General features: G+C 40.4%; 1 protein-coding gene across 1 annotated transcript; it reads left to right on the forward strand.

Moving 5' to 3' along the window:
- The first annotated feature begins 4,324 nt into the window (after positions 1-4,324).
- Positions 4,325-11,475, forward strand: LOC131361402 (polymeric immunoglobulin receptor-like). Its single transcript, XM_058402468.1, has 6 exons — positions 4,325-4,570; positions 4,664-4,993; positions 7,491-7,814; positions 7,982-8,323; positions 11,271-11,290; positions 11,377-11,475. Exons 1-6 carry the CDS (start codon positions 4,531-4,533, stop codon positions 11,473-11,475), a joined length of 1,155 nt encoding a protein of 384 aa, XP_058258451.1. The 5' UTR covers positions 4,325-4,530.
- The last annotated feature ends 2,676 nt before the right edge of the window (positions 11,476-14,151 follow it).

Genomic DNA, 14,151 nt, shown 5'->3' on the forward strand with positions numbered 1-14,151 from the left:
CTCGAAATTCCTTGGTGTTCATCTGGTGGAAAACCTCACCTGGTCGCTCAACACCAGCTTCATCAGCAAGAAAGCCCAGCAGTGCCTCTATGGAGGCTGAGGAAAGCCCATCTCCCCCCCTCCCCATCCTGCCCATGTTCTACAGAGGAACCATCCTGAGCAGATGCATCACTGCCTGGTTCAGGAATTGCACCATCTCAGATCGCAAGACCCTGCAGCGGATAGTGAAGACAGCTGAGAAGATCATCGGAGTCTATCTTCCCTTTATCACAGACATATACACCACATGTTGCATCCACAAAGCCAACAGCATTGTAAATGACCCCACACACACCTCACACACACTCTTCACCCTTCCTGCTGTCTGGAAAGAGGTACTGAAGTATTCGGGCCCTCACAACCAGACTGTGTAACGGTTTCTTTCATCAAGCCATCAGGCGCCTCAACATCTAGAACTGAACTGTTCCCACTGTTCTCATTCACTCACTCAACTGTGTGAACTGATCTGTTCCAAACTCCACCTATATTATGACTGTTTACATGCTATTCTTGCACCAGCCTCCTGGTGGTCCAGAAACAGGATCCTGCACTCTCATTGCTGTGGCCTGGGGTTCGATTCCCGGACAGGGCACTAGCACAGCCACTGAAGATTAACTCTTAGTGCTGGTCCCAAGCCCGGGTTAAACAGGAATCAGGAAAGGCATCCTGCATAAAAAATGTGCCAAATCGAAACATGCGGACCAAATGATCCGCTGTGGCGACCCCAAATAGGGAGCAGCCAAAAGAACAACAAGAACAAGATGCTGTTCTTGCACTTTATTCAACTGCTGCTGTTGCTGTTTTGCACATTTCAAACTGCCACCAACTGCTGCTATACAGAAGTGTATATGATTACAAGAACCCTCTTGTTTATGGTTCTCTTATTTTGCAAATTGCATTGCTTATAGGCTGGAGAATGTATACTGGTCAGCTCTATTTTGTCTATATTGTGTATCTGTCCTGTACTGCTTTGCTTTGTGTTGTCTTTTTGCACTGTCTTGTCTTGCACCGTTTGCACACATGTTGCACTTTATGTAGCTAAGACAATTTACTTTCTGTCCTTAGCTCTGTGTTGTTTTGTAGCTCTGTGGTGTTATTTTGTTTTATGTAGCACCAGAGTCCGAGAGAAATGTTGTCTCATTTCACTATGTACTGTGTCAGCTATATATGGTTGAAATGACAATAAAGGTTTCTTGAATTTACTTGACTTGACTTGGTTTTATTAAACTTATTTAGGTAATTTATAAGGAACAAAGGGCATCACAGTGCCAAATGATGCGAAGACACTTCTGTTTTCAGACTACTTCCTGGATTCTCCAGTTTTTATAAGCAGCCTGTATATGTATATGCATTCACTATTTTCAGATTTTAAAAACATGCATCTTGTACTGCGGTGTGATTCAAAGTGATGAACCCTATGCAAATCACAACACATTTACAAATAAAGAAAGTTTACAGTGACTGGATTCATTTGAAAGTGTTTTTACCGCACTTTGCTAACACACTTCATATCTAAAATTGCTGCGATGGTTTCTCCCAAGTCAGAAGGAGAAGTTATGATTGCTTCAGTTTTTGGTTAAGACACAGATTAAGGCACCACACACTCACAGAGCAGGACAGAGACAGTAACAGTGTGTAACAGAACCGGAGTTTTAATATCTTTCTGAAGTGGGGTTGGTGTGGAGATCTGTGCTTTGTAGGCAAGCATCCATGTTTTCTATCTAATGCATGCAACTACCAGCCAGTGTAGGGAACACAGCAGTGGGGTGGTGTGGGAGATCTTAGGCAGGTTGAAAACAAGTCGCGCAGCTGCATTTTGGATCATTTGCAGAGGACGAATTGCATTCTGAGATAGACCTGCTAGTAGAGAGTTGCAGTAGTCCAGTCTCGAAATAACCAGAGACTGAACAAGCACCTGAACAGTCTGTGTGGATAAAAATGGCTGAATCATTCTGATGTTGTTCAGAAGAAACCGACATGAGTGTGTGACATTAGCAACATGGGAGGAAAAGGACAGTTGATTGTGTGTGGTTACCCCAAGGTTGCAAACAGTGGTCCAAGGGGAGATCAGGGAGATATTCAGGGATATCATAAGGTCCTAGCCTGAGGATGAATCACCTGGGATGACTAGCAGTTTAGCTTTGCTGGGATTGAGTTTCATCCACTGTGATTTGTCTGCCAGACATGCCGAGTTCCTAGCAGAAACTGTGGTATCTGAGGGAGAGAAGGAGAAAATAAGTTGAGTGTCATCTGCATAGCAGTGGTAAGAGAACCCATGTGAGGATATAAACCATGTGAGTGAGTATAAAGGAGAGGACCAAGTACTGAGCCATGTGGGACACCAGTGGAGAGTCTGTATGGAGCAGTTGTCGATCTCCTCCATGTTACCTGATATGAGCGACCATCCAGGTAGGAAGCAAACCATTCCAAAGCTGTTCTATGATTTTCAAGACTCCTGAGGGTGGACAAGAGAGAGTTGTGGTTGACTGAGTCAAATGCTGCCAAAAGGTCGAGGAGGATGAGGACAAATGACAGCTTGGCTGATCTAGCAGCATGTAGTTTCTCAGTGACAAAAGGGCAGTCTCTGTGGAATGTGCTGCTTTGAAGTCAGACTGCTTGGGATCTTGGAGGTTGTTCTGTGAGAGATAGACAGACAACTGATTATAAACAATGCTTTCAAGAATTCTAGAAAGAAGGGGAAGAAGCGATACCAGTCTTTAGTCTTGTAGTACCTGCTGGTCTTTAGACTGTGCCAAGATCAGGGCCTGGACCCCAAAACCAACCAATCTACCAAAGTCTGAACCTCAATAGCAACCAATCAGATTCCGTCTACCAAAGTCTGAACCTCACTAGCAACCAATCAGATTCCGTCTACCAAAGTCTGAACCTCACTAGCAACCAATTAGATTCAGTCTATCAAAGTCTGAACCCCACTAGCAACCAATCAGAATCTGTCTATCAATGTCTGAACCCCACTAGCAACGATTCAGTTTATGGAAATGTGAACCTCAACACCAACTGATCAGATTCGGTCTCCCATTTTAACCAATGAGATTGATGCTGCCAGTTTCTCTATTAAACATCAGTAATGCCGAGTTCACACTGCAGTGTGAAGTACCAAAGACGCGATCTCAGAGACTCGCCGATGAGAGAGAGAGTCTGAGAGAGTGCCCGTGAAATATTTGCCATGCTAAATATCTGGACCTGTCAGTGACTCAAAGTGCAGTGTGAAAGGAGTTCTGACTGAAACATACCTCGACGATGACGTACAGCCAATGAGAGAATGAGATACAGGGCAGCGGTAATTTCAGGGAGGAGTTATAGACCACAATATCAGCAAGCATGGCTTCGGTTGGAGCACAGTATTATAGTTTATTAGAGTTTATAGGTTTTTAATGTATTAAAATGTCTTACAAATAGATATATCAGAAGACATAAGCTTCACAATAGCATCAAACAGAAATAAAGCAAAAACAATTGCTTGACCAGCTGAATCAGCAGCAGCACATTGGAAAATGATTCATTTGTTCAATTATGCAGAATGCACAATCCTTGTTCCCTGCACAGAACATTTGGATCACAAACTTTTTGTATGGTTCCATTTCCAGTCTCACACAAGAATTCTAATCTCACATGAGATCTTGCATTATTTCCTTATTATTTTTTCGTGTACGTTCAGTTGTAAAACGCAGTTTGTGGACCAGCCAGAGTTGTCTGCGATTCTTCCTATTGTGAAGTCATGCAGTGTGAAACCTCCTGTAACCGATTCATCGTGCAATGTGAACACAGCAGCGACTGAATGCTCTCCTAGATCCTGCAATGTGAACTCGGCATAAATCTAGCTAAAATTAGCTCCCTCTATCAAAACCCCCACCACACCACGGGGCGTGGAAACATTGTCCGGTATCAAACCGGTCCATGGTAGAAAAAAGGTTGGGGAACTATGATGTACAGGTATTGAGAAACTCTGGGAATTTGATGACTCCATTTCCAGCATTGTGATTGTGATCTATTTAGTAGACATGGGTGCAATAGTGTTTCTGGTTCATTTTAACAAAATAAATATTTATTATTTTTTTCAATTTTAAACCTTTTGATAATATAATCTTCCAGATGTTATATTTTATAATTACTTGTAACACTAAGGGGAGTAGTATTTCTTCTGTAAATAGACCTGAAATTGTATGTTTATTATGTTATTTTCTAATATCTACACCGTTTAAAGGACAAATAGGATATAAATCTTTTCTTTTTCATTTGTTTGTTTTTGCTGCATTTGGTTAACACACTTCACACCTAAAATTGCTGAGATGTTTTCTTTCTAAGTCAGAAGGAGAAGTGGTCATTGCTTCAGTTATTGGTTAAGATACAGATAAAAGCACAACACATTCACAGAGCAGGACAGAGACAGTAACAGCGTGTAACAGAACCGGAGATTTAATATCTTCCTGAAGTGGAGTTGGTGTGGAGATCGGTGAGAGTGAACTCAGGATGAAGATCCTCCTCATCTTCACCCTCTGTCTGATCTCAGGTAAAGAAATGCACTTTAAAATAATCCTCACTATCAGCAGCAGTGTTACATGAAGGAAGGTTTTGATCAGATGGATATTTGGTGTTTTGTTAGATGGAGGAGCCTCAAAGCAAGTAACAGGATATTCAGGAGGAGGAGTCCTTATCAAGTGCAAGTATGATACAGAATACAGACAAAACACAAAATATTTCTGTAAGGTTTCAGGATTAAAGTGTCCTTACCTAATCAAGGTAGAAGCTAAAAACGAGTGGGTAAATTCAGGAAGATTCTCACTGTTTGATGACACCAAATCAGCAGAGGTCTGGGTGATGATCAGAGAGCTCACTGTACAGGACTTTGGGTCGTACAAATGTGGAATTGATGTACTGTGGGGGACAGTACACACAAGTATGTACACACAAGTGGAACTGAAGGTGAAGAAAGGTGAGTCTCCCACCCCTGTCTTCTGTTTGCTGAACATTTATCACCAGTCTTATTAGCTGCCCTGAATGTATGAACAGTAGGAAGTGATGAAATTGTTACATAATTCTTATGTAAACTCAGTAGGCATTTTAGTAGGAACACCTGTACACCTCCTTATTCGGGCAATTATCTAAGTGAGGACACGTCCAAACAGGTAGTACTGGAGGGTGAGGAGCACCCAATTGATAGCCAAGCACTGCTTCTCTTTACGCTCAGCACAATCGGGGAGCATAGGTTCGGGGCATTGGTTTTGGAGGAATTGACCCCCTGTTTTCATGGTACAGGACTCAGACTGCCCTAAACAACACTCTGACCTTCCCTTTGGCTTCACTGTTTGCAACCTTGGGGTAAACATGGACAATCAACTGTCCTTTTCCATGCATGTTGCTAATTTCACATGCTCATGTCAGTTTCTTCTGTACAATATCAGAAGGATTCAGCTACTTTTATCCACACAGACTGCTCAGGTGCTTGTTCAGTCTCTTGTCATTTCAAGACTGGACTACTGCAACTCTCTATTGGCAGGTCTACCTCTGAATGCAGTTCCTCCTCTGCAAATGATCCAAAATGATCTAAAAATTCTTACATGCTGTGTACCTCCACTGGCTTCTGCTAGCGGCACACGTCAGATTTAAAACACTGATGCTTGCCTACAAAGCCAAGAATGGACCAGCACCATCTTACCTCAAAGCTCTTATTATTCCTCACACTGCACCACGCTCCCTCTGATCTACTAGCACTGCTCAACTGGTTCCACCATCTGTCAGGGAACAAGGTAGGTATATATATCTAGAGTCTTCTCTGTTCTGGCACAGAGGAACTTCTCCTAGATGTCTGTATAGCCATCTTCAAACGATGGATGAAGATCTACCTCTTCCTGAAACACTTAAACTTAAATATAAACTTATATTTTCCCTGTTTGTTTTATGTATTGTTGTAATAAAAAAAATAAAAAAAAACTATCCTTTATTAGGATAAAAAAGTTTTTATCCTAATTCTATGATCTATTGAACCAGAGTTAATGTATTCATTGATAGATACTTTAAAGCACTTTTGTACGTCGCTCTGGATAAAATCATCTGCCAAATGCCAGAAAGGAAAATGTAAGTGATCTAGCCTCATGATTCTATGGAATAGTAACAGAGATCCAAGAATAACTTCGGGTCATCCTGTGACCCCATCTTCATTAGCGTGACATGCGACCTGCCTGGGGTGGCCGCTGCATGAATACCCATTGACTGGATCAGGATCCAGAGTATCTGCTGGTTTCACGACTGTACTGGGAGCATGGCCTGGAAGCTCTGCTCCTGCTCTGTGTGCAGCTCAAGAAGGGAATAATTTTGAGTTTGATGGATGCTGGAGAGGGACTTCACATTCTTAGATAGTGATACATTCCATCACAATGTATCTTCTTCAATCAAGTATATAGCGAGGTGTTTATCAAAACCAAAGCCAATGTGCTCCCTCCTCATCACCCCTCCCACTGTGCAATTGATTTACTAGCTGGAGCTACACACCATTGTAGCCCTATTTACCCCAGAGGAGTACATCAATGAAGACCTCAACTTCTCCTGCATCTACCACCTTTTTATTTGTGGACTTTTTCTTTGTAGTCCTTTTTCCTGATTCCTCTCCTCAGACATCCATCAACCTTTCAAAAAGGCAGGACAGCAGGACTGGAGGGGTTTCAATGAGAAACCAGGCATCTCAATAAGTCTGATATCAAGCTACCACCCTATTGGGCTATTGGGCAAGTTGAATGGGCTAACCCAGGAGACTGGATGCCTCCTACAGGTTTTCTGTGTTTACAATACGGACAACTGGCCATGGTTCTTCCCATGGGCTGAATAACCACAAAATACCTTCAAACATTCAGCAATTAACCTCACACCTTTCCGATCACATCAGTACATAGCTCATGCAGTCCATGTAACCAAAATGTTTGCAGAGAGGTGGCATGGAGAAACACCCAACTATGAACCAGGTGTTAATGGCAGAGACCTATGCAGTTACAAAAGTTATACTTATGCTGTATCTATAGTTATATTATATGTAGTTACTATTGTTATACTTATGATGTATCTATCTATATCTATCTTGGGTGTATCTAACACCCATTAAGTCATTTAACACACAAATTTATTTAACAAATATCAATAATCACTGACATGGTGAATCTTTCTATAAGGAGTGACTGGCTGCATATTATTGTCAGTTGCTGTAATTTAAGCTCTAACAGAAACTAAAATGTTTAATGGATCTTCCCCAATATTGATTTTAACTGTAAAGTGTTGGTCAAACGTATGTGTCTTTCCCTAAAATTGTAACTGTTTACAAAATTGCTGTAAAATGTGGTGAATACAACACTTTAATTATTTTCCTATAACAGCACACCCCCAATACTTGTATTAATTACTTATGTATATTTGTAAGTATGGTCTGAACTTGCTTTTAACAGGAGCCAGGGTCCCTAGACACGTGACTGCATATGCAGGGACGAGAAGCAACATCAAGTGCAGATATGAAAATCAATACAAAAACAAACCTAAATCTTTCTACAAGATTGAGACAGATCAGTGGCGTTTTAATCAAATAAGAACAAAACTGAACAGTGAATGGTCACATGATGGCAGATTCTCAATTCATGACAACAGAAGTGCAGGATTCTTCAGTGTGTTTATCAGAGAGCTGATTACGGAGGACACTGGATCATACGCGTGTGCTGTCACTGTGTCGGATGAAGCAGAGATCTACACTGTAGTGAAGCTGAATGTAACAGAAGGTGAAGAGCTTATAAGACTGTTGTGATTCTTTATATACATGATCATATACAGTAACTGTTTAAGTTTTACTGGTCAGAATCATTGTATAGATCAAATGTTGATTTGTCAAAATGTGATATGATGATTGTATCGTATATAAACTGATCTCATTGGTTGTGATTTGTAGGTTTGTCCTATGAGAAGTCCATCACTGAGACTGTCTATGTAGGAAAAGATTTGACAGTAAACTGTAATTACCCAGAATCCCACAGGGATGACAATAAGTTTCTCTGCAAAAGGATTGCAACTGCTGCTTGTTCTTATACTCTGACTGTTAAAGAAAATGGAAGGAATGTACAAAAGGGACCTTTCTCCCTGTATGATGACAGAGAAAAACACATCGTCACTGTGAGCCTCAGAAAAGTGACTGAACAGGACTCTGGAGAATACTGGTGTGGAGCTGAAGTAAACTGGAAATCTGATCACGGCTACAAGGTTTATTTCAAACAGATCAACCTGGAAGTAACTGGTGAGTGACACTGACAGTCTGTAATTTCAGACACACATTACATGAATCTTTTTGATTGCCAGATAGCAGAATTGATCTAGATTTTCTCATTAGGACATAGAATATGATTATTAGGCCTATTTGGCATCATTTTACAAGAAAATAATTTTATTTTTTATGTTAAAATTTCAAATAAAATTTTATTTCAGGGCTTTATTTGTCAATGAAATATGGAATTCCAGCTGAATTATTTGTTGTTATTTTGGTTTTAGTTTATTAGTTTATGGTTGAATTATGTGAAAAGTGTGCCCTCTGCTGTACACACTGTGGCGTTTTAGATATATTACTAGTGCCACAAAAATATGTCACCTAACCTTCCTATGAAGATTTCCTAAGCTAAGAGCAAAGTTTCTGAAGATTCTCTCCTAGAAATCCATTTACACATTTACAGCACAGATTGTATGCATGTGCTGCATTCAGTTATAATCTAATCATTGCTTTTTGATCCATGACTCCCAACATCATCTCAGCCTACATCATCTTCTCCTCTAGCGTCACTGTGCTTAAATACACATCACACCTAGGTAGGTAGGTTTACTGAATCTCATCAGATACTTGTGAATGATAAAGATTGACACTATATGGCCAAATGAACGTTGACATCTGATCATCACAGATATATTTGAGCTTTACCTAACTATTGTCACAGAATTGTTTAGAATGCCAAGCCTGGCAACGGACCATACACAAAGCAAGACTCATGAAGACATGGATTGGCGAGATTGGTGTGGAAGATCTTAAATGACCTTCATAAAGCCAGGACACTGACCCCATTGAACTCCTTCAGGATGAACTGTTTGCCAGTTCTTCTTCAATAACACCAGTGCCAGAATTCACCAATGCTCTTGTATCTGAATGGACGATTTCTCATAGCCAGGTTCCGGGGAAAAGTCTTCTGAAATGACTGAAGGTTATTATAACTGCACTGGGGTGGTTGTTGTTGTTCTTTTGGCTGCTCCCTGTTCGGGGTCACTACAGCAGATCATCTGGTGCCTGACGCAGCCCTCCCATTTAATCTGGGTTTGGGACCGGCACTGAGAGTTAGCTCTTCAGTGGCTGGGTTAACTCCCTGCCTGGCAATTGAACCCGGGCTGCGGCAATGAGAGCCACTGGACCACCAGGAGGCTAGTCTATAACTGCTCTAGGGTAAGAGGACTAAATCTTAAATAGGACATTCAAGATTTAGTCCCCACGAAAACTCATCTCAGTTAATCTCAGTCAACAAGAATATATGACTGTGCTGTTCAGGTGTCCACATACATTGTTTTTGACCATATGGTGTAGTTTTAATGTGACTGAATGACTGATTATGCGTTTTTCTTCCAGGATTTCCATTTGTGGTCATGGTCATTGTGTTAGTGATTTCGCTACTGCTTCTGGGTTTAATCTCATTCATCGGTGTGACTCTATATAAGAGACACAGGCGGCAAGGCACGTACACACACACACACACACACACACACACACACACACTACCCACTTGTGGTTCTATTTCACATGTTCTGTCACCTGGGGTATCTTCTCATGTGTGCACACATGCCTGAGACATAAGGGCGATTAAGCATTTGCTATAAATAATAATGCAATCTCACTTCTTTTCCTTTCCTTTCCAATAGGTGTAGAACAAATTTTCTGTCCTCCAAAGCTCCAAATGTCAAAGCAATGACTTTATAAGACTTGTTAGTTTAGCTTGTTTGCCACGGCACCACACTGTCCAAGATTCCTATTGGCTTGTTGTGCAGATGTTCGCTCTGTTTTGCAGGACAGGAGCATGTGAGTCCCTCTCACAATCAGAGCTACTGGCATTAAGGGTGGAACAGAGCATGCATGTCATGTCTCTCCATTTCCCTCACATTGCCAGAGCTCTCAGCATGGAAACGTTTGTCTCTCTTATAATGTCACACTGCTGTGTAGGACATTTGTAGGATGTGTTTCTGGAGTTTAGGTTCTCTCTGGCAGAACTAAATGATCCTCTGTGACAAGAAGCATACACTTATGACTATATTCAGTGCATTCCTGCCTACTGCCCATGAATTTATTTATCAAATCACAGTTTTAAATCTTAAATAATTGCAAGCTTGTCTGAATATCACAGAATTTGCATTCATTTATCCAGCTGCAAAATAACAAAATCCTCTAGGGACTGTCTTCCTCTTCTTGCTGAAAGGTTGGCGAACTGAGCGAACGCCATGTATATATCAGCCGAGTCAACATCAGCTATTCAGCAGATTCTCGTTTGTTCACCTAGTTCATTCGTTTCATTCACAAATGACAATTACCAACTCGTTCATGAACTACAAATATCAGTTCGCTCAGAATCAGCAGGTCTATCGCTTTCTTTCAGACTCAAAGTAAAGGGTGCTATATCAGTTTTTGAAGTGAATGAAAAATATGATTCAGTAAATAGAACGATTCGACCACTTAAACTCTTCTTCAAAAACAATGATTTGATCAGGAATGACCGCTACACATTAGACAGTAATGTAGGACTGATTCATGTCCAGAACTCCTCTCAGTTCAGCTAGTTCACATTTACTGCACTACACACCCCATAGAACTATGTTACCCATCATCCCTGGCATGTCACATGACCATGTCATCACTCGCACCTGTTCCCTGTTATGCCTAATAAGCAGCCCTATTTAACGTCTGGTTTCTGTGGGCTTTTTTTTTGTCATTTGTGTGTTTTGTTGCATTTGTGTGTTGTCATGTGTGTGTGCTGCAGTATCGCTCAGAGTTTGTATATTCTTCATATGATGCAGTCTCTTCCTGTTTATTCTTGTTTTCACGTCTTTGGCTTTGTTAGCACTCATATCTGCACTTGCACCTGCCTCTCAACAATGTGGTGTCTGTACTTATCAAGCTTAAAGTAACACTTGTTCTCTTTATTGTTCTTGTCTCCCTGTAGGCCAAGAAACAACTGAACAGGTAAACAGAGGGGTGGCTACAAACTGCTCATTCACACAATTCTCACGTTTCAGGATTGTAATCCTTACTATTTTTTGTCATTTCAGTCTAACATAGAAGTTGAAAATGAAGAAGAGGTTTTCTATGAAAGTGCAAACACCAACGTCTACCAATTAGATCCAATCTATGAAAATCTCACTTTTTAAACCACTCATCATGATTCAGTGTATCAGAATGTAAAGCTACTGAGTTTAAGGCTTCTCTGTTACACTGTACTGTACTGGTCTTGGTCCAGAAGCCAATATGATTCATCGCCAGGTTACATTTTTAACATTTAATGAGGAATATCATCCAGAATTTGCTTTATGTGCAATGAAGAAAAATTCAATTCAGTTTTATTTGTAGAGCGCTTTTAACAACGGACATTGTTTCAAATCAGCTTTACAGAACATAAGAAAAAAAACAGTCCTAGATGTTAGACAAAATCATCCCTAGTGAGCAAGCCTGAGGCGACTGTGGCAATGAAAATCTCCCTGAGGTGGTATGAGGAACCAGACTCAAAAGGGAACCCATCCTCATTTGGGTGACACTGTAGACTGTGATTATGAACAATGTCCTTTCTGCATTTATGTACAGTCAGCTGTGTGATGCAGACACAGAATATGTAGAATGTTAGCGTGTGTATTAATTAAGAGGTTGTCCTCGAAGTCCGCTTTGGGTTGGCATCGTTGCTTTGAATACCCAAAATCTTCACGAAGCAGAACCCAGCTGGAGCCGGTCCATCTCTGGATACCTCAGGATCCTCGCAGGGTTGGCCTCTTCTCACTGAAGGGCTACTGGAGCTGGTACAGTCTCTAGATGCCTCAGGATGGGTAGAACGAGTGGAAAGGAATTAGCGTAGCTGCCGTTCATGATATTAGCCATACTAGATGATAATGTGCATTTAATCAGATGTAGTGGAGTACGGGGTTATGGGATGTGTTATGAGTATGCCTGGCTAAAGAGATAAGTCTTTAATCTGTGTTTAAACTGGGAGACTGTGTCTGAGCCCCGAACACTGTCAGGAATGCTATTCCAAAGTTTAGGAGCTAAATATGAAAACGCTCTACCCCCTTTTGTAGACTGTGATATTCTGGGAACTACCAGAAGTCCAGAGTTTTGGAGATCTTAAGGGGCGTGGTGGATTGTAACATGTTAGAAGACAGATATGTGGGAGCTAAACCATTTAGAGACTTGTATATAAGTAGTGATTTTTTGTAATAATTTCTAAACTTCACAGGTAGCCAGTGCAGGGATGATAATATTGGGGTTATATGATCATATTTTCTTGACCTGGTCAGAACTCTGGCGGCTGCATTCTGGACTAACTGTAGCTTGTTTATTGAAGATGCAGGACAACCACCTAGTAATGCATTACAATAGTCCAGTCTGGAGGTCATGAATGCATGAACTAGCTTTTCTGCATCAGATACAGATAAAATGTTCCTAAGCTTGGCAATATTTGGAAAATATTATTGTGAAATATGATTTTCAAAGGACAAGTTGCTGTCTAATATTACGCCCAGGTCTTTCACTGTCGATCTAGTAGTACATCCTTCTAAATGCAAGCTGAATTGTGAGAGCTTCTGTGTAATGGTTTTTTGGACCAATAAGTAATATCTGTCTTTTCAGGATTTAGTAATAGAAAATTATCGGTCATCTAATCTTTTATATCTTTGACACACTCAATTAATCTAGACAATTTAGATATTTTGTCTGGTTTTGATGAGATATATAACTGGGTATCTGGGTATAACATGGAAACTAGTCAAATGTCTTCTAATGTTACCCAATGGAAGCATGTATACTGAGAACAGCAGAGGTCCTAAAACTCATCCTTGTGGGACCCCGTATTTCACTGGCATTACACCGGACAGTTCTCGATTAAAACTACAAAATGGTATCAATCAGACAGGTAGGATCTAAACCATTTTAATGCCTGTCCCTAAATACCTATGTGATTTTGTAAGCAATCTACCAGAATGTTATGATCTATAGTGTCGAATGCAGCACTAAGGTCAAGCAGGACTAAAATCGAGATACAGCTTTGGTCTGAAGCTAAAAGCAAGTCATTAGTGATTTTAACTAGTGCAGTTTCTGTACTATGATGGGGCCTAAAACCTGACTGAAATTCTTCAAGGATATTCTTATTGTATAGGTATGCAGGGACAGGCATTAAAATGGTTTAGATCCTACCTGTCTGATCGATATCACTTTGTAGATTTAAAAATGGAGAACTGTCCAGTGTAGTGCCAGTGAAATACGGGTTCCCACAAGGGTCAGTTTTAGGACCTCTGCTTTTCTCGGTATACATGCTTCCGTTGGGTAACCTCATTAGAAGGCATGGGATTAGTTTCCATTGTTATGCCGATGATACCCAGTTATATATTTGTTGCTTCTCCAGGTTAGTGTGTCTAGATGTAGGTGACTTTCAGTTCTCGGGCACAAAGGGTTTGTAAGAGAGCTATAGTTGACGAAACCATGGAGTGGTAACTTCTATATGTATTTATGCTTCAATAAAATTCACCTCTATTCCAGTGTTTTGTGGCTGCCTGCTTCTGTTTTCTGAAGACTGAAATGGGAGAAGAAACAAGTAAACATTTCTAATAGGTGTTCCTAAGTCCTAATTTGGTGTATGTCTGATTTAGAAATAAATAAATAAATGAATAGTTTTTTTTAGTTTCTCAACAAAATGTGATTTAAATGCATATGGTAAAGTTAATTTAAATAAATAAGTAAAGAAACAAAAAAGCTTCTAATCAAAATGTGACTTTAATGTATATACTAAAATTAAATTAATTAATAAATAAACAGTTTATCATCAAAATGTGATTTAAATGCAT

The sequence above is a fragment of the Hemibagrus wyckioides genome, linkage group LG11, assembly GCF_019097595.1.
Source record: "Hemibagrus wyckioides isolate EC202008001 linkage group LG11, SWU_Hwy_1.0, whole genome shotgun sequence".
Taxonomy (NCBI): Eukaryota; Metazoa; Chordata; class Actinopteri; order Siluriformes; family Bagridae; genus Hemibagrus; species Hemibagrus wyckioides.

Excerpts from the sequence above, each read along its gene's own strand:
- LOC131361402 (XM_058402468.1), top strand. The coding sequence starts at position 4,531 with ATGAAGATCCTCCTCATCTTCACCCTCTGTCTGATCTCAG. Across the intron at positions 8,324-11,270 it reads GATCAACCTGGAAGTAACTG|GCCAAGAAACAACTGAACAG; the intron begins GTGAGTGACACT and ends GTCTCCCTGTAG. Across the intron at positions 11,291-11,376 it reads GCCAAGAAACAACTGAACAG|TCTAACATAGAAGTTGAAAA; the intron begins GTAAACAGAGGG and ends TTGTCATTTCAG.